Source organism: Salvelinus fontinalis, chromosome 19, assembly GCF_029448725.1.
Source record: "Salvelinus fontinalis isolate EN_2023a chromosome 19, ASM2944872v1, whole genome shotgun sequence".
Taxonomy (NCBI): domain Eukaryota; kingdom Metazoa; phylum Chordata; class Actinopteri; order Salmoniformes; family Salmonidae; genus Salvelinus; species Salvelinus fontinalis.
In genome coordinates this window covers 34,868,141-34,888,882 of record NC_074683.1, presented here as the reverse complement: position 1 = coordinate 34,888,882, position 20,742 = coordinate 34,868,141, and the positions used below count along the sequence as shown (strand labels likewise).

Below are 20,742 nucleotides of genomic sequence, written 5' to 3'. Positions count from 1 at the left end.
CCACAGCTCGCTTTGATGTGCCATCCTGGATGAACTGCACTACCTGAGCCACTTGTGTGGGTTGTAGACTCCGTCTCATGCTACCACTAGAGTGAGAGCACCGCCAGCATTCAAAAGTGACCAAAACATCAGCCAGGAAGCATAGGAACTGAGAAGTGGTGTGTGGTCACCACCTGCAGAATCACTCCTTTTTTGGGGGTGGCTTGCTAACTGCCTATAATTTCCACCTTTTGTCTATTCCATTTGCACAACAGCATGTGAAATTTATTGTCAATCAGTGTTGCTTCCTAAGTGGACAGTTTGATTTCACAGAAGTGTGATTGACTTGGAGTTACATTGTGTTGTTTAAGTGTTCCCTTTATTTTTTTGAGCAGTGTATAAACTCAGCAAAAAAAGGAAACATCCCTTTTTCAGGACCCTGTCTTTCAAAGATAGTTCATAAAAATCGAAATAACTTCACAGATCTTCATTGTAAAGGGTTTTAACACTGTTTCCCATGCTTGTTCAATGAACCATAAACAATTAATGAACATGCACCTGTGGAACGGTTGTTAAGACACTAACAGCTTACAGACAGTAGGCAATTAAGGTCACAGTTATGAAAACTTAGGACACTAAAGAGGCCTTTCTACTGACTGAAAAACACCAAAAGAAAGAAGCCCAGGGTCCCTGCTCTTATGTGTGAATGTGCCTTAGGCACGCTGCAAGGAGGCATGAGGACTGCAGATGTGGCCAGGGCAATAAATTGCAATGTCGGTACTGTTAGACGCCTAAGACAGCGTTACCGGGAGACAGGACGGACAGCTGATCGTGCTCGCAGTGGCAGACCACGTGTAACAACACCTGCACAGGATCGGTACATCCAAACATCACACCTGCGGTTGGAAGGCAGGTCCTCACCAGACATCACTCGCAACAGCGTTGCCTATGGGCACAAACGCACCGTCCCAGGACCAGACATGACTGGCATGAAGTGCTCTTCACTGGCGAGTTGCAGTTTTGTCTCACCAGGGGTGACCCTCCATCATGACAATGCCACCAGCCATACTGCTCGTTCTGTTTGTGATTTCCTTCAAGACAGGAATGCCAGTGTTCTGCCATGGCCAGCGAAGAGCCCGGATCTCAATCCCATTGAGCACGTCTGGGACCTGTTGTATCGGAGGGTGAAGGCTAGGTCCATACCCCCCAGAAATGTCCGGGAACTTGCAGGTGCCTTGGTGGAAGAGTTGGGTAACATCTCACAGTAAGAACTGGCAAATCTGGTGCAGTCCGTGTGGAGGAGATGCACTGCAGTACTTAATGCAGCTGGTGGCCACACCAGATACTGACTGTTACTTTTGATCACCCCCTTTGTTCAGGGACACATTATTCAATTTCTGTTAGTCACATGTCTGTGGAACTTGTTCAGTTTATGTCTCAGTTGTTGAATCTTATTATGTTCTTACAAACATGTTAAGTTTGCAGTTGACCATGAGAGAACGTTTCTTTTTTTGCTGAGTTTACATGTGTGAAACTCTTAAGTACGAGCTAAATTTATAACTGCACTTGTTTCGCATCCATGCCTGTTACACCCTGTGGAGATGGAGCACAGAAGAAAGTGGCTTTTCTCCCCATTTGGCATCTTTTCAAAACACACCCCCTCCTCCCATCCCGCTAAATCCAGGCTGCCCAGGCCCGCGCTGGACTAGACAAGATAATCAGAGGAGTCTGCTACAGACAGGCTTGATGAGCTGGGGTTCTTACGTGTCTGTGGCACCACCACATCTAAAGAATATGCCTACTGTAGGGCCCCATAATGTTGGGCAACCAATCACAGCGCTCCAATGGATAGCAACTGTACCAGGTTCAGATGAAGCAATTGTAATGACAGGTCTACCACAACATAACGAAGAATTTCGTGATTAGGGAAAGGGGGATACCGATTAGCAAGAGGTAGCCTGTGTTAAATTTCATTGTGTATTAGAAACAGTTTCAGATCATTGTGAGGGGATTTCGCCACTGGTTGAATTGGCTTTTTGGGAAAATGTCAGAAGTTGCAACAGTAACCAAAAGGTGCGAGGCTTAGCGTAGGGTCAATTGTATTGCTGTGCATTGCTGTTTTCAGTAAGGGTTTCGAAATATTGTTTTGATTATGTTTGGACCAATAGAGTAACCCTGCTGCTAGGGCTGGTCGATATGGCCAAAATATTATATCACAGTATTTTCTTTTTAAATTGGCCGATATTTTGACGGTATTTTTAGTTTTGAATAACACAAGTTCTACATTTGCTTTATGAGTAGTGAGTGATCCTAGGGTGGCAACACATACATTCCAAGTTCTGATAGTTTTATACTGTTCAATTCAACTTCAACCAAAACTAATTTCAGCACTTTTATCATTTCTGCATTTCCTGCACTCAATTGCAGTGTTAGAAAAAGTACCCAATTGTCATACTTCAGTAAAAGTGAAGATAGTTCATAGAAAATTACTAGAAAAAAGTGAGTCACCCAGTAAAATACTACTTGAGTAAAAGTCTGAAAGTATTTGGTTTTAAATACTCTTAAATATCAAAAGTAATTGTAATTTTTCAAATGTACTTAAGTATCAAAAGTATAAATATTTTCAAAGTCCTTATATTAAGCAAACCAGATGGCACCATTTTATTTTTTTAAATTTGCAGATAGCCAGGGGCACACTCCAACACTCAGACATAATTTACAAACAAGGAATTTGTGTTTAGTTAGTCCTCCAGATCAGAGGCAGTAGATGATCAGGGATGTCTTGAGTTGGACCATTTTCCTGTCCTGCTACGCATTCAAAATGTAACGAGTACGTTTAGGTTTCAGGGAAAATGTATGGAGTAAAAAGTACAGTATTTTCTTTAGGAATATAGTGAAGTAAAAGTTGTCAAAAATAGTAAAGTACAGACACAAAAAAACGACTTAAGTAGTACTTGAAAGTATTTTTACTTAAGTACTTTACACCACTGCTCAATTGAGATAATTTCCCCACTGCCACGTAGGGCTGCACGATATGGGCAAATAATCTAGGATTTATTTTTAACCAAATATTGCAATTGCGATTTGACTTGCAAATACAGTTGTTTGAGATGACAAGGAATTAAACTATAGAACGCTATAGAACGCTAGTGGATTTATATTAAGACACAAAGTGGAAAACAGCATTGTTGTATGTGCTGCATTGACCCTGCATACTAAACGCAAGTTTCTGGTTGAATATCAAATGCGCTTCTTGAGTGACAGGGGGCGTGGAAAGTGGCGCAGAGCGAGATGACTCTATTAGCGAAACAAACTTGGAAAATTGACATTACACATGGCGTGTCACATTTAACAAACCAAACATTCAAATAACGGTATAGAAGGTCAAGTAAAAACCCAAACCGGTCCCTGCATCAATATCGGTATATTATAAAATACGGTATACCGCCCAGTGTTACCAGCTGCCACCGACGTGATTGCCAATCAGTCTCCAGGCAATGTATTTCAGAAGAAGGTTTAGGCTAGAGTCGAGTGAGACTAGTCAAGTCTAATGGAGAAGATGTTTTTTCTGTGTTGGCTCCCAGTCCGTACAGCATTGTTGCAGGTCTTGCCCAATCCAACTATCCCACATTACTCAAGAAACTAACTGTGATTTTTGAACGGGGCCCTTTGTGATTTGTGTTAAGCGCCTGGGTCAATTTGTCTGTTTCAATTTGCTGGTCCAGATCTGTAATGGCATAGGGACTCAGACAGATGATGTGCATCTTGGGCTGTGTCTTCCTCCTCCACCATGTGTGGATGTGACAGTAATTCCGAAAGATTCCCTGTAATCCTGATGAGGGCAATTTGTGTCTTCGGAAATAATCCCCAGGATTTATCCCCACTGAGGGGCAATTAGCTAATTAATTCCCTCCCAAAATAATTTTCTTCATCTATGCCGCAACAGACTGCAGAGCACCATTTGTTTTTTAATGAGCCATTATGTTGTTCTTGTTTTAACGGTGTTTACACTTGGATGAATATGAATGAGGAAATCAGGGCTGTTCTTGAACTAGGGCCATGAGTAATGAAGAAATGGATCTGATGTGTTCAGTGTATGCAAAGTGGCCTCTTGTTAGTGGTATAAAATACATAAGTAAAAAATACTTTAAGTAGTACTTTAGTTTTTTGGGGGGGTGGGGGTGTATCTGTTAAATAAAGTTAAAATAAATAAATAATCAGTACTCTACTATTTATATTTGACTACTTTTAGTTCACTACATTCCTAAAGAAAATTATGTCGTTTTTACTCCATACGTTTTCCATGAGACCCAAAAGTACTTGTTACATTTTGAATGATTAGAAGGCCAGGAAAATGGTCTGATTCACACACTTATCAAGAGAACATCACTACTGCCTCTGATCTGTCCGACTCATTTAGCACATGCTTCGTTTGTAAATTATGTCTGAGTGTCGAAGCGTGCCCCAGGCTATCTGTAAATAAATAAAAAACAAGAATATTAGGTTCTTTGGTTTACTTATGAAATTTGAAATAATTTATACCTTTACTTTTGATCCTTAAGTATATTTAAAAGCAAATACTTTTGGACTTTTACTCAAGTAGTATTTTCCCAGGTGACTTTCACTTTTATTTGAGTAATTTTCTATTAAGTTATCTTTACTTTTACTCAAGTATGATAATTGGGTATTTTTTCTACACTTCCTCTTGTTGGCTATTTTTGAATGCATACAGTCAGATGCTATCTTCTTTCCCATAGCAGCACTGATCTCTATGAGGTTGTTATTGTCATCATAGGTTTAGGCCTATTTATTCATATGAAGACATTTTAGGGAATAACTGTCTTAAGATGTCCCTTTGGCTGCTGTACAATAAAATAAAGTTAATTTGAAAACCAATAGAACATAAAAAATTGCATATTATGTTTAAAAAATAATTCCCGCTACTTTAAAGGTAAGATGGTTTTAAACAATAACATTTATGCGTAAATAGTTTAAAAAAAATACTGACTGCCTCCGCTCAGATTCAAAGTGGTTGATGTGCAGTGTGCATCAGGCACTGTCCTTTACTCTCCGGTCTTGATCTGAACGAAACGTGCCTCGAGTATGTCGACAGAATCAAGCTTTTATGTTAATTATCCTTCATTAGCCTATATTTAAATAATTAAAAGTCTCAGTTTGGCTACATTTTCTGGCGCCTCCTTCATGTCAGCATCGGTTTGGACAAGGCGGCATATAGCCTAGTGGTTAGAGCGTTGGGCCAGTAACTGAAAGGTTGCTAGTTCAAATCCCTGAGTTGACAAGGTAAAAATCTGTTGTTCTGCCCCTGAACAAGGCAGTTCCTAGGCCATCATTGTAAATAAGAATTTGTTCTTAACTGACTTGCCTAGTTAAAGGTTAAAAGAAAAACATGAGATTTTAATATTATTCCAATGTTGACCTCTGATCCAATTCTGACTGGAGTAATTGTTTGATGTTGTGATTTGTGTGTGATTAATTTTTTTTCACTTCTCCGTTCGGACAACTTAAATCTACAGTATATTCTTGTCCTGGACAACAGGACAAGTGTTAATGTCGAGCCCTGATGTTTAGCTGGCACTGTGTTGTCGCTCAAAATTGTTTGTCAGCACAAACATCACTGTAGGTCCTGACTCCCTGGGCCAAACATCACTGTAGGTCCTGACTCCCTGGGCCAAACATCACTGTAGGTTCTGATTCCCTGGGCCAAACATCACTGTAGGTCCTGACTCCCTGGGCCAAACATCACTGTAGGTCCTGACTCCCTGGGCCAAACATCACTGTAGGTCCTGACTCCCTGGGCCAAACATCACTGTAGGTCCTGACTCCCTGGGCCAAACATCACTGTAGGTCCTGACTCCCTGGGCCAAACATCACTGTAGGTCCTGACTCCCTGGGCCAAACATCACTGTAGGTCCTGACTCCCTGGGCCAAACATCACTGTAGGTCCTGACTCCCTGGGCCAAACATCACTGTAGGTGCTGACTCCCTGGGCCAAACATCACTGTAGGTCCTGACTCCCTGGGCCAAACATCACTGTAGGTCCTGACTCCCTGGGCCAAACATCACTGTAGGTCCTGACCACAGGAGGCTGCTGAGGATAGAAAAGCTCATAATAATGACCGCAACAGAGAAAATAGAATGGCATCAAACACCTGGAAACCATGTGTTTGATGTATTTGATACCACTCCACTGACTCCCTGTGCCAAACGTCACCACTGTAGGTCCTTACTCCCTGCTTCCTGTGATATGGTAGATATATGTGACCGACCGACTCGATTCGGTCTTATGTAGCAAAATTAGATTGTGTTTTTTACATTGAATAAATGTAGAGACTCAGAGCTAGAATATGGTATATCATACACTACAGTTGAGGAACAATGGGAAAGTAATTCTGCTTTGAAAGTTGATAAACTTGTAACCTCACTTTTGAGAAAATGGCCCTTGAATGTTTTGGTACCTACTGGAGAGCTCTCCTTTGTCTACACCCATTCAGCATCGTTCACACCCTTTTAAGATTTAGCCCCACCCATCTCTTTAAGGATTCTCATGTGAGGCTATGTACTAAACAACCAAAGATTTCATAACTACTATGGGTGTGTTTGTAAATGTAATCTGGAGTGCCAGAGTGTGCTTTGGGTGTTCATAAACTCAGAGCGTTGTCAGATTGTCCGTTCGTAAATTCGGAACGTTCAGAGTGCACACTGGACACTCTGGCCGAAAAGCAGGGTTGATCCGAGCGTTCTGACCTAACAACAGCAGTCAAGCACCCAAGCTAACTGCAAACATTGGCTAGCTAGCTACTTCCAGACACAAATGAGAGAACAGCTCACTCTGACCATTTTACTTGCCCTAGCAGAGCTGGTTAGGCTGTTTTTATGTTATCCAGAGCATTGGTGACTGCAACTGTGCTGCTGGCAACAATTTAGTTAAGCTTTTTTGCCAATGTTTACTGACACCGGCCATATTCAATGTGTGTTGAGCGTTCATAACTGTGTCAGTTATTCTGTGCTCTGGCACACTCAGACTAGAGTGCTCTGAAATTGGAGTAGATAGCCAGAGCGAATTTACCTGCTACGTCTATCGACAGTTGTTGCAGTGACATTAGGACAATTCTATTGAAATAGTTACTTGCATAGTGGAGTCTTTTGTTTAGACATGTAGCTAGCTAGCTAAATAATGAACAATAATCCCAACTCATAACGTTACTACCCTCCATGAATCTGCAGGTAGCTAACCAACCAGGTTCAATGTTACAGTAGCTAACATTAGGCTATAACTAGCAATGCAAATGACTGAGATAGGAATAATATTACTACACATATCATATACGTAATGTTAGCTACCTAGCCAGCCAGCTAACGTTAGCTAGCTAACAGTACACTTTAGCTTGAAATGAAAATGACTTTCTGACAAAATGTGGAAACGTGTAATATCTGAAAATGTAGCTAGCTAGACTCTCTTACCCGTGTACATGGATGGTCGCTTCTCTCTCTCTCTCTGTCACGGATGCCGTGGTTGGCCTTAGTTTGAAGATGTAATCTGGAGAGAGGTGTTTTATACAACAGCCTTCTGGGTGTTCTCGTTTTGACTCTGTGTGCATATTTGCAATCAAACACCAGAATCTCCTTAGCTATCATACTCTAATTCCACTGATTTCAAAACTCAGTCCTCCAGAAAGTGGAGATTAACACTTATGCACTTCTACTACGTGATATCGTTTAAAAAAAGCAGCGTTTAGAAAGGATTACCTACACATATTGACCAGCTCATATTATAGACAGAAGCGAGCTACATGGCAGACCAATCCGAACTCATCTCTAGGCATGTCCAGCCCACTCATTATCTCAGCCAATCATGGCTAGCGGGAAGGTTTGACGCCTTTTTCTGTGGCTAAACCCACTAGGCTTGTAATTTTAACATTTTTTTTTGTTATTAAAGCACATGAAAGTTCACATGTTCCAGAAGGCATTTCTGTCAAAAAACACATTCAGATAAAAAAATGTAAAGGTTACGTTCAAATGGCTCTCCTGTGAAGTAGTGAGGCACAACATATGCCTAGTTTCCTGAAATTAGTCACATATTTCTCTCCCGCTCACTTTCTCTCCCTGTCTTTTCAATACCTCCTCTCTCTCTTTTTTTCTCTCTCTCCTTCTGTCTCTCTCAAAATATCTCTGTACCTTTTTAAATGAGGAATTATTTTAAATTTAGGATGTGTTGTATTTTTAACCACAAGGACAACATGTGTTAAGAATAGACTTAGATTAGATACGTAGGCTAAACAGTAGCATTTTATACCTTCTGAGCTAAATCAAGATGACAAGTCTATTTATAGAAAGCTTTCTATGCCTAAACTGTTAGTTCTCCTCTATTTGGTACTCAGAGAGAGAGGAGAGGAGCGAGCGAGAGAGAGAGAGAGAGGTCTTTACATGCTCATTGGTGTGTCGGAGCCTCTGTTCTTTGTCTTAACAAGAATAAGTTGTCAAACCACACCCACCACATCCTTTAGTTGAATAAGCCTTGTTTTTGTCGGTCAGTGTTAGGCCTACTTCTTGAGGTTTTGTCAGGGATAACCACAAAACCAGCTCATGTTGTTTCATAAACAATATGGTACCCTCAGGCTGTTTTGTACTTTAAATTCAATATCCTTTCCCCCAGTTATTTAGATAAGATTTGTGTCAAGGATTAAATTTAAAAGATGCATAATTTTTGTTTGGCCTTTTTGGTGTCTGAGAGGATCTAGCTCATTCCCCTTTAAAGGACCCATGAGCACACACAAGGGACATTCGTAGGAGCATATCAAATTGGGTGTCAAATGAAAGCTAAGAGTGTATATTTTTGGGGAAATGAAGGCATAGATTCATTTTTCAACCATTTTCCATCTGAAAAGTTAGGCATAGGTAAAGGCTTTGATTTATAAACAGATACAAAACACTGTTTACCTTCTGTAATTTTAAGAAATATTGCCCTGTAATTCTTTACTTTAAGACATTTTTAAATTTCCCTCCCTCATGAGGAGAGATAATGAAAGTTTACAAAAGTAGCAAGTAATGGTAGACTATCAGATTTTATGAGTTTTAATCATGTAATAATTAATAAACAAATTGATATCAGTAAAATCACAAAAACTAATTGGTACGCTACCGTAGACTTATCAATTAGTTATAGCGATTTTACTGATTTCCATAAAAAAATATATATATTATTAAGTTATTAAATCTCGTAAATTTGTTAACTCACAATTCCTACCTGTCTTGTTCCACGGCCTACCTGTTCCACAGGCTACCTGTTCTACAGCCTACCTGTTCTACAGCCTACCTGTTCTACAGGCTACCTGTTCTACAGGCTACCTGTTCTACAGCCTACCTGTTCTACAGGCTACCTGTTCTACAGCCTACCTCTTCTACAGGCTACCTGTTCTACAGGCTACCTGTTCTACAGGCTACCTGTTCCACAACCTACCTGTTCTACAGCCTACCTGTTCCACAGGCTACCTGTTCCACAGGCTACCTGTTCCACAGCCTACCTGTTCCACAGGCTACCTGTTCTACAGCCTACCTGTTCTACAGCCTACCTGTTCCACAGCCTACCTGTTCCACAGCCTACCTGTTCTACAGCCTACCTCTTCTACAGGCTACCTGTTCTACAGGCTACCTGTTCTACAGGCTACCTGTTCCACAGGCTACCTGTTCCACAGCCTACCTGTTCCACAGGCTACCTGTTCCACAGCCTACCTGTTCCACAGGCTACCTGTTCTACAGCCTACCTGTTCTACAGCCTACCTGTTCCACAGCCTACCTGTTCCACAGCCTACCTGTTCCACAGCCTACCTGTTCCACAGCCTACCTGTTCCACAGGCTACCTGTTCCACAGGCTACCTGTTCCACAGCCTACCTGTTCCACAGGCTACCTGTTCTACAGGCTACCTATTCCACAGCCTACCTGTTCTACAGCCTACCTGTTCCACAGGCTACCTGTTCTACAGCCTACCTGTTCCACAGCCTACCTGTTCCACAGGCTACCTGTTCTACAGGCTACCTGTTCTACAGGCTACCTGTTCCACAGGCTACCTGTTCCACAGCCTACCTGTTCCACAGGCTACCTGTTCTACAGCCTACCTGTTCCACAGGCTACCTGTTCTACAGGCTACCTGTTCCACAGGCTACCTGTTCCACAGGCTACCTGTTCCACAGCCTACCTGTTCCACAGCCTACCTGTTCCACAGTCTACCTGTTCCACTGGCTACCTGTTCCACGGGCTACCTGTTCTACGGCCTACCTGTTACACAGGCTACCTGTTCCACAGCCTACCTGTTCCACAGGCTACCCGTTACACAGCCTACCCGTTCCACAGGCTACCTGTTCCACAGCCTACCTGTTCCACAGCCTACCTGTTCCACAGCCTACCTGTTCCACAGGTTACCTGTTCCACAGGCTACCTGTTCCACGGCCTACCTGTTCTACGGGCTACCTGTTCTACGGGCTACCTGTTCTACGGCCTACCTGTTACACGGCCTACCTGTTCCACAGGCTACCTGTTCTACAGGCTACCTGTTCCACAGCCTACCTGTTCCACAGGCTACCTGTTCCACAGCCTACCTGTTCCACAGGCTACCTGTTCCACAGGCTACCTGTTCCACAGCCTACCTGTTCCACAGCCTACCTGTTCCACAGTCTACCTGTTCCACAGTCTACCTGTTCCACGGGCTACCTGTTCCACGGGCTACCTGTTCCACGGCCTACCTGTTACACAGGCTACCTGTTCCACAGCCTACCTGTTCCACAGGCTACCCGTTACACAGCCTACCTGTTCCACAGGCTACCTGTTCCACAGCCTACCTGTTCCACAGCCTACCTGTTCCACAGGCTACCTGTTCCACAGGCTACCTGTTCCACGGCCTACCTGTTCTACGGGCTACCTGTTCTACGGCCTACCTGTTCCACGGCCTACCTGTTACACAGGCTACCCGTTCCACAGCCTACCTGTTCCACAGGCTACCCGTTACACAGCCTACCTGTTCCACAGGCTACCTGTTCCACAGCCTACCTGTTCCACAGGCTACCTGTTCCACAGGCTACCTGTTCCACAGGCCACCTGTTTCACAGCCTACCTGTTCCACAGCCTACCTGTTCCACAGCCTACCTGTTCCACAGCCTACCTGTTCCACAGCCTACCTGTTCCACAGCCTACCTGTTCCACAGGCTACCTGTTCCACAGGCTACCTGTTCCACAGGCTACCTGTTCCACAGCCTACCTGTTCTACAGCCTACCTGTTCTACAGCCTACCTGTTCTACAGGCTACCTGTTCTACAGGCTACCTGTTCTATTGTCAACCATATGCGTGACAGTACATTATTGGCAATTGTTTGATTGACTCGTGTAGCGTGGGTTGTACAGCTCCGAGCATACTGTCAGGCCTCGGCCAGTGGGCTAAATGATTGTTCTGCCCCATTACCCTCCTGGACCTATCAAACATAATCACTAACAAGTCATATTAAGGCCTGTCAGAGCCAGAGATTTCCCACACAGCATTTGAAGACTGTGTCGGTCTCTAGAGGGACACACTCGTCACCACTGGTTAATTACAGGGATGTGGTAAGGCTTCACACTGTAGGAGGGCGATGACTGTGTTATCTGTCCTGGAATGCTCCTGCACTGGGCAGAGGGACATCATGCGTGCATTGCTTCATGAGAGCAATAGATAAGTAGTAGATTAAAAGAACATGAAACAAATAGAACATACTGTATGATGCCACACTGTAGACAGGGCTGGCCCAACATGTACTCTGTTGATGTGCAGGACGCAGTAGGCAAATTTTTTTTATGTGCTTCCTTCGATCTTGTTTTGAACGTCATTAAATCGATTCTCCCAAATGATTTATTACATCAACCCATTTACCGTAAAACAAGACTTCTGTTCAATATTCACCTTAAAAATCTGATCTAGTGTCTCTATCTCTATTTCTCAGGGGCAATCCTGGGTCGGACGGAAACGCAGGAGTGTGTCTACTACAACTACAACCCCAACCCTGTTGCCATCCAGGAGAACCGAGGGAACCGCAGTGGCATCGAGACGTGTGCCGGGGAGAAGGACAAGCGGAGACACTGTTTCGCCACCTGGAGGAACGTGTCGGGAATCGTAGAGATCGTAAAGCAGGGCTGTTGGCTGGATGATCACAACTGCTATGACAGGTAGGGCCTATTGCATCAGGGCTCTGTGTTGGGTTTTATAACATTTGTGACCCATTGCAACACACCAATGACACGGTGAAATGATTAAGTATGTCATTGGTGAGTTGCAATGGGTCACAAATGTTATCAGTGTATCAGTGAAAACTATTCTTATAGGCCTGTATAGGATCTCCATTCTATATGAGGACTTGGTCGTTCCATGAATATGATGTTAAAGGTGTCGAATGGGGAGTAAGAAAAATCATCATGAACCTGAGCTGTGTTCCAATACTCATACTAACTGTACTATTTGTGATGTAAATTGAGTCATAGTATGGATATAGTTAGTATGTCAAAAGTCTACCGGATGTCGTATTAAATTCGCCAAAATACAAAGTATACATGCAGTGGACACTATTTCCTTGCTTTTAGGGCCCATAATACAATTCTTCAGAAAATGGCCGTGGCTTCATAACGTTTTCAGATGTAAAAAAAGAATGGCTGAGAATATGCAGCCCGAAGTCTGACGAGCGCGGATACAATTTCATTGCTTCAACTAATTATGACAAATGTTAAGAAAATGTTGAGCCATATAATAAAGTAATGAGTTTTGTTGGCTGACAATTTGTTAGCTACGCTATCCTTGCAAACCGCAGCATATCATTACAGCAGTATGAACCGGTATGTTAGCTAGCTACCTAATGTTAGTTGCCTACTAATACATCAAACTTACCAGTATATTAACTATATGTCATTCTTAGCTAAGCTAAGTGGTATAGTCGTTGAGCGTTCTCAATGGTCATTGTTAATTCGCTCTGGCTATCTACTCCGATTTCTGAGTACTCTCGTCTGAGTGTGCCAGAGTGCAGAATAACTGATGAATTTACGAACGCTCAACACCTGTTGAATATGGCCAATGTCAGTAAACGTCGGCAAAAAATAATAATTAAATTGTTGCCAGCAGCGCAGTTACAGTCACCAACGTTCTGGATAACATGAAAATAGCCTAACCAGCTCTGCTAGGCCGAGTAAAATGGTCAGAGTGGGGTGTTCTCTCATTTGTGTCTGGAAGTAGCTAGCAAGCTTGCCAACCTTAGCTTGGGTGCTTGACTGCCGTTGTGAGGTCAGCATGCTCTGATCAACCATACTCCACGGCCAGAGCGTCCATTGACGTGCGTTCCGAAAGCAATACGCTCTTAAATTACGAATGGACAATCTGACACCGCTCAGAATTTACGAACTCCCAGAGTGCACTCCAGATTGAATTTACGAACACACCGAAGTCGTAAAATGTCTAGCTAGTAATTTGTTATGCTAACAAGCTAGCAAGAGGTTGCATAACAACAGCATCCACTTCCGGTAGACAGGCTAGTACTCTCAACTGAAAGTATACCGTTTGTTTACAGTATACTAAATTTAACTAATAGTATGTAGTATATACTCATTAAGTATGTAGTATACAGTAGTATGTTAGTATGGTTATTCGAACACCGCTCTGGTTCCTTGCCAACTGTTTTAAAATGTCAGCATCAGCCGTCTCAACTTGTTCTAACAGCTACACTACTGTGATAAGCAATTGAGCTTCGTCTCAAGTGATTTAAAACCTGCAATGTTTTTTTGAAACAAGCTAGGCCTAGATGTTTGCATATTGCCCTCTGAGCCAGAACAGACCGAGATAGAGATATCTTTTATTTTTCCCCACTAAGGGTCTTATGTCCATATATCAGCTGATGTTGAAGTGTTTTGAGCCTTTCTTCAGTTAACATGCTGTTTCCTTTAAGCTGTGCTCTCCATCCAAATCAAATCACATTTTATTTGTCACATACACATATTTAGCAAATGTTATTGCAGGTGTAGAGAAATGCTTGTGTTGCTAGCTCCAACAGTGCTGTAGTATCTAACAATTCACAACAATATACACAAATCCATTCCACTGTATTGTGATATCTTCTCAGCTATCCATCCAACATGTCAGCTTGCCTAGCATTACCAGAAACATTTAATTTTATAGCGTGCGAGAGCCCAGTCACAGAAAGGCTGAGTTACCTGGCGGCTCTTTCCGTAACATGCCGTTGAACCAGAGCCCAGGCCCAGAAAGGCTTAGTTACCTGGTACTCTTGTCTTAACATGCCGTTGAACCCCTTTACCTCCCAACTGCAGCAACCGCTCCTACCTGCAGCAACCGGATCCATGTATTTTTCAAGTGTGGTGTGCTTCCATGTTATTACTAAATGTAGAGCAACAGGTAGCTCTGACCGCACCGCGTGGCAGCTAACTCTGACCGTGTCGTGTGGCAGCTAACTCTGACCGTGTCGTGTGGCAGCTAACTCTGACCGTGTCGTGTGGCAGCTAACTCTGACCGTGTCGTGTGGCAGCTAACTCTGACCGTGTCGTGTGGCAGCTAACTCTGACCGTGTCGTGTGGCAGCTAACTCTGACCGTGTCGTGTGGCAGCTAACTCTGACCGTGTCGTGTGGCAGCTAACTCTGACCGTGTCGTGTGGCAGCTAACTCTGACCGTGTCGTGTGGCAGCTTACCGGCAGGTGCGTGCTCTACATGTAACATGTAAACAACAGCCAAACGGTCTGGCTGCTTTTCTTTTCTTGTTCTTGGAGTGAAAACTGCTTGTTGGGTTTCTGCTTGGGCTAATAAGCTTGTTTATCTATTCGGGGCTGTTCAGAGAACGGAGTGTTGCTTTGATGTGGTTTAACTGCCATGGAATGTAAAGTTTGTCAGTTAATGTAGAATTCTTTATTTTTTTCCTTCTCACCCAACTTGGTGAAACACACAAAAGAATAAACTTGTTTACAGGAAGTAATATACTGTACCTACAACAACATGAACTACAGCATCATAAGGGCCAAGCACTTGAACTTGAGTTTGTTTTTTTACATCCTATACCTGCATCGCTCCGGTCTGAAACTCAAGGATAGTTCTCAAATTCTGAAAGAAAAGCTTTTTTGTTTGTATACAATTGTAACACAAAGAAACCAAATAAATTACAAAAGTGTGGTCTTTCCAACACGATTGTGACACTGACAGCATCGTCTCGCACTTGTTTTTCAGTACTGAATGTGTGGAGAAGAAAGAAAGCCCTGACGTGTTCTTCTGCTGCTGTGAAGGAAACATGTGTAACGAGAAGTTTGTCTACACTCCCGACAACACACAAGCTGTTCAGAGTAAGTTCTGGGTTTGTCTGTGTGCGAACACGTGTGCATGTGTTTGCGTTTGTGTGTGTGTGTGTGTAACACCATATGAACTGAAAAATCTGTTATGCTCAAATCCGAAATGTGACTTTTTGTCTCCTATTAACGACACGAGACAAATAAATAACCCAATCCGTTAGTTTTCTCACATTACGTAATGCTGACGTTCTGCTGTGGATTTATGTAGCTTGCCCAGGTCCAGGAAGTGTGTGCCATTGCGTGTCGGATCGTGTCCTGTGTGGCTGCTTGTGTGTCGTTCCTCAGGGATTGCTGTGTTTTTCAGATTAAAGGGGCTGGTCTGTCCTCATTATCCCTGTTGAGCTAACGGGCCTCACTGCTAAACATCCTCTTAGCAGGAGGAGGAATGCAGTGACTCAGTTAGAGAAGGTTTAGCTAGCTGGGCAGGGGCACACTGACATCAGCTTCCTTAATGTACCTTGGTTCTGGAATTTCTTGGTCCTAGCTAAATTCTTCTCGTAATTGTTGTAAAAGAAAAAAAACTATCCGTTTATTTTTATACCTCCTCGGTAAAGTATAATGAAAAGAAACATCTAATCAGTGTTCACAAATGCCTTAATGTTGTGGTCGGGAAACTCCTTTTCCAGTTGCCCTATTGTTGCTTAACAATGAACAGAAATGCCCTTTTCAGAATAGTCCTGTTAATTCATGGGGAAAATCAGTGTGTTCTTGCATTGGAGTCAGATAAAGGTTACAAAATAGGATGTATTGAAGCATTGGGTTGGTGTGGGGGAAGGGCCTTATTCCCTACGCTTATGCAACTGAACGTGGACATGTATTTGCAGCAGCGACTAACTAGATGTGGAATGCCCTGGATATTTGGAACAAAAAGCTAGGTCGGAGCCTGACTATGGAATCGAGCGACAGAGGCAGCATACACAGTCACAGCTGCTTTTTTTTTGTTTTACCTTGCAATAGGGCCTATTTTGGAGAGCGACCATGCAGAAGTTCAATAAATTCCTTTTTCTCTGTTTAGTTTTTCCAGTTTTCCATTTCTTTCTATTTTTTTGCTCTTAAAGGCACACTGTTTAAATAGAATGTCCAATTTAGATGTTTTTCTAAGTCAACAACAATGCTTAAACCACATCCGGAGACCACTTTTCAGGTTCGGGAAAAATGTAATACATTTAGATTTTTGGGTGCAGTTACCCTTTTGATTCCACTGTGCACCAGCCAGAGACCGTTGTTTGGATAGCAATGATCTGTAGCACTCATGTGATTGCAGAATTTGCTAAACAAATGGCCACTGGATTGATGAAAATAATCATATCATTCTGCCAGGTAGGCATAGGCTACTTTGTAGTTAGGTTTTTGGGAAACCGTACACATACACACAGAACTGTGCCGTTACAGGAAAATACAAATAAATCACTGGTGCATTTTGTTCATGTCTTCAGTACATTTAGTTCCATACATTTAATTCAATACATTTTGAAGTATTGTTGAATTCCGTTTTAATGTCTGGATTCCGTGATTCCGGCCGTGTTCTCCGTAACGCAGATTTTATAGGGCCCTAGGAGTGGATAAAGAGCGGGAGAGAGTGTCACCTGCTGACCAGAGCGATTCCATGCCTGTGTGGCGTGTGGTGATCCTGCCAGGGGGTGCTGGGAGGATGCAGGCAAAGGAGGCAGGGTGGAGAGGATGGGGGTTTGGGACTGCTATGTTTTTCATTTCAAAGAGGCTAATCCGGGTTCTTATCCCACTTGCAGCTAAAATAGAGCACTGGGCAGGGAGCTGGGGGAGGGGAGCGACGGGTAGAGGGTAGGAGGAGGGGCACTGCATGGGGGGTTGTGGCAGGCAGCATCATGAACAGTGCCCCTCTTTTGCTACCTAATGCCAGTTCAGCTGAGGTCACCCACATAGAGAAGCAATGGCACGGTGTCTCTCTCTCACACACACACACACACACTGGATGTCACGCTGGCAGGCGAAGGAAGGGAAATCCACCTCAGAGGTGACACGAGTGGATATTGTGATTATGTGGTGGGGCTGCTGCTTAGGCGACGAGGCGCGATCCAGTCTTCTCTCTCTCTCTCATGAAGCTCTGTAATGGGCCTGTGCCTGGATGGGAGCCGGCGAACCAAACATGCTTTAGAACCAAACATGCTTTAGAACCAAACATGCTTTAGAACCAAACATGCTTTAGAACCAAACATGCTTTAGAACCAAACATGCTTTAGCTAGATAGCTAGAAATGCATTCGATAAAAATGACATCAGCCAGCTAAAGTTGAGCCCATATCATCTCTATATTATGAACACAGAGACTGCAACACATAACTCATTATTTTTCACATTCTTGGCAAAGTTATTGTGGCGTCATTTTTACAAAACCCTTTCAGCGCTCCTTTTTTTTGAGTACATCCTATAATAGTAATTTTGTTCTGGTATAATCTAGATTGATTGATTTAATTCTCTCTTTCTCTCTCCCGCTCTTCTCTCTCTTTCCCTCCATAGCAACGTCGAACCCGGTTACCCAGAAGCCTCCTGTCTTCACCACTCTGATGTACTCACTGGTGCCCATCATAGGCATCACTGCCATCATCCTCTTCTCGTTCTGGATGTACCGCCATCACAAGCTGGCATACCCGCTAGTCCTGGTGCCCACACAGGTATGACAACACACAGCACTAATGGACAAAACCCTCTCTAGTTACAATAACAGTTGTAGCTAGCTAGGCAATAACTGTAATAGGCAAGCTGCTGTATATGAATGAATGTTGTTCTCATTTTAATTTCACTTGTAGCTAGCATTTGATCTGTGTTGGTTGGATGATGCAAGCAAGGTATTTTTATTTTTTATTTCACCTTTCTTTAACCAGGTAGGCTAGTTGAGAACAAGTTCTCATTTGCAACGGTGACCTGGCTAAGATAAAGCAAAGCAGTTCGACACATACAAAAACACAGAGTTACACATGGAATGAACAGACATACAATCAATAATACAGTAGAAAAATCTATATACATCATGTGCAAATGAGGTAGGATAAGAGAGGTAAGGCAGTAAATAGGCCATGGTGGCAAAGTAATTACAATATAGCAATTAAACACTGGAATGGTAGGATGTACAGAAGATGAATGTGCAAGTTGAGATACTGGGATGCAAAGGAGCAAGATAAATAAATAAATACAGTATGGGGATGAGGTAGATTGGATGGGCTATTTACAGATGAGTTATGTACAGGTGCAGTGATCTGAGAGCTGCTCTGACAGCTGGTGCTTAAAGCTAGTGAGGGAGGTAAGAGTCTCCAGCTTCAGAGATTTTTGCAGTTCGTTCCAGTCACTGGCAGCAGAGAACTGGAAGGAGAGGCGGCCAAAGGAAGAATTGGCTTTGGGGGTGACCAGTGAGATATATATACTATATTTAGTGTCCACAGATATGCTAGTCTGAGTACCATTCTCTTTAGCTAACATGCCACTCCTTGTCATTGCCAAAGAGACTGGCCTTTTGTCAATCTCAAAGTTCAATAAGTCTTAATCAATAAAACGTCACAATACGGTGCAGAGTGTTCGATTTGCCTGCTGTGGGGCAAGGAGACTCCCAGCTCCGCTAAAACCATTGACAACTGCGTGCCGTTTAAGGGATTGTTAAATAGATTTAAACTATTTGGTTGTTATATCATCCCCTCTCGAAGAGCATAGACAGAACTACACATTTCTGATTTATTACATGCAAAACAATTGCGCACATTTAGGTCTATCAGAGTTATACAGTGTGTGACTGCATGCTTTTCATGATCAGATAACATGAATTGATATGTGAGGGTAGCCTCAAGATATCTCAATATTGGCCACCATTAACTGGATATTTGAGTTATATAAAATAAAAGTGAACTATACCTGACAAAGAGTGGTTTAGGTTATTTTCTATCCTTTGTGGGCTCTGCCTGTCAAGCAGCAGAATGGTGCATTTGCCAATGTACTGTTAGCTAATTATGTTTACTTCGTAAGCTACTGTACCGGTAGAAACATTGTACAGTTGGCTAAACATATAGTATAGTGGTAAGTAGACCGAATGTACCTTTTTCTCCATTCAGTGTAGGCCTACCTAGCGAAGTTACCTAACATCCCTTTTTCAACAGTTTTTACGTGTTTAATCACGATTGCTGCTGACAGACATGATTGATGGATCACGTCAAATTGGCTAGCTAGCTAACAACAGATCACATCAATATGGCTAGTTAACAAGCTAACTTTTGCGGGATAAACTAGATGGCTATATTTGCTTGTCATCTATAGTGGTGATGACAGTAGTCCGACTGACAATTTTACCAGGATGAGGATTTACCGATGTCAAGCTCTTTCCAAAAGCCTAATCTCTAACGAAGCAAGCAAATAATACATATTTGCTGGCTAACTAGCTAGCTACATGCCAAATGGATAGGCTACCGTCACGTTTCTGAAATTGCATCATCAATTGATGTTTACTGATCATGCAAAGCATGTGGTTACTTGCTGTATAACTCTGATGATAGAGCTAAAATTGGAATGATCAGAAATGTTTAGTTTTGACTATGCTCTTCAAGAGGTGATGATATTAAAACCAAATAGTTAACATTTATTTAACAACCCCGTTGAAAACGGCACGTAGTTGTCAATGTTTTTAGCGGAGCTTGGGGTCTTCTTGCCCCCAATTGAATGCTCTGCACCGTATTGTGACGTTTTATAGGTTGTAATTTAACACATTTGCAGCTCGAAATTTGTTCAACATCCACTGAAGTAGCTAGCGAGTTTACTAGATAGATACAGTAGTTGCCGTGGTAACCAAACAAACCGACTTACTAGTTTAACCTGTCTAGGACTGGTGTGCCGCTAGCGGCACACCCCCCCCCACATTCCACTGAAAAGGCAGAGCGCGAAATTCAATTATTATTATTTTTTTTTAATATTTAACTTTCACACATTAAAGTCCAATACAGCTAATGAAAGACACAGATCGTGTGAATCCAGCCAACATGTCCGATTTTTTAAATGTTTTACAGGGAAGACACAATATGTAAAGATGTAAATCTATTAGCTAAACATATTAGCATAAGACACCATATTTTATTTGTCCACCAACACCAGTAGCTATCACCAATTCGGCTAAACTAAGATATTGATAGCCACTAACCAAGAAAAAAACTCATCAGATGACAGTCTGATAATATATTTATGGTATAGGATAGGTTTTGTTAGAAAAATTTGCATATTTCAGGTAGATGTCATAGTTTACAATTGCACCCACCGTCACAAATGGACTAGAATAAATACATAGAGCAACGTGTTTACCTAATTACTAATCATCAAACATTTCGTAAAAATACACAGCATACACTAATCGAAAGACACAGATCCTGTGAATACAGACAATA

At 42.5% G+C, this 20,742-nt stretch overlaps 1 protein-coding gene across 2 annotated transcripts in view; it reads left to right on the top strand.

Moving 5' to 3' along the window:
• The window catches only part of LOC129816665 (activin receptor type-2A-like), a 61,141-nt gene that overhangs the window by 13,075 nt on the left and 27,324 nt on the right, over positions 1 to 20,742 (top strand). For both annotated transcript variants that reach the window (XM_055871420.1, XM_055871421.1), the window contains exons 2-4: positions 11,965 to 12,187; positions 15,232 to 15,344; positions 17,846 to 18,000. In XM_055871420.1, the coding sequence (XP_055727395.1) occupies positions 11,965 to 12,187; positions 15,232 to 15,344; positions 17,846 to 18,000 (491 nt within the window). The remainder of the gene's footprint in view (positions 1 to 11,964; positions 12,188 to 15,231; positions 15,345 to 17,845; positions 18,001 to 20,742) is intronic.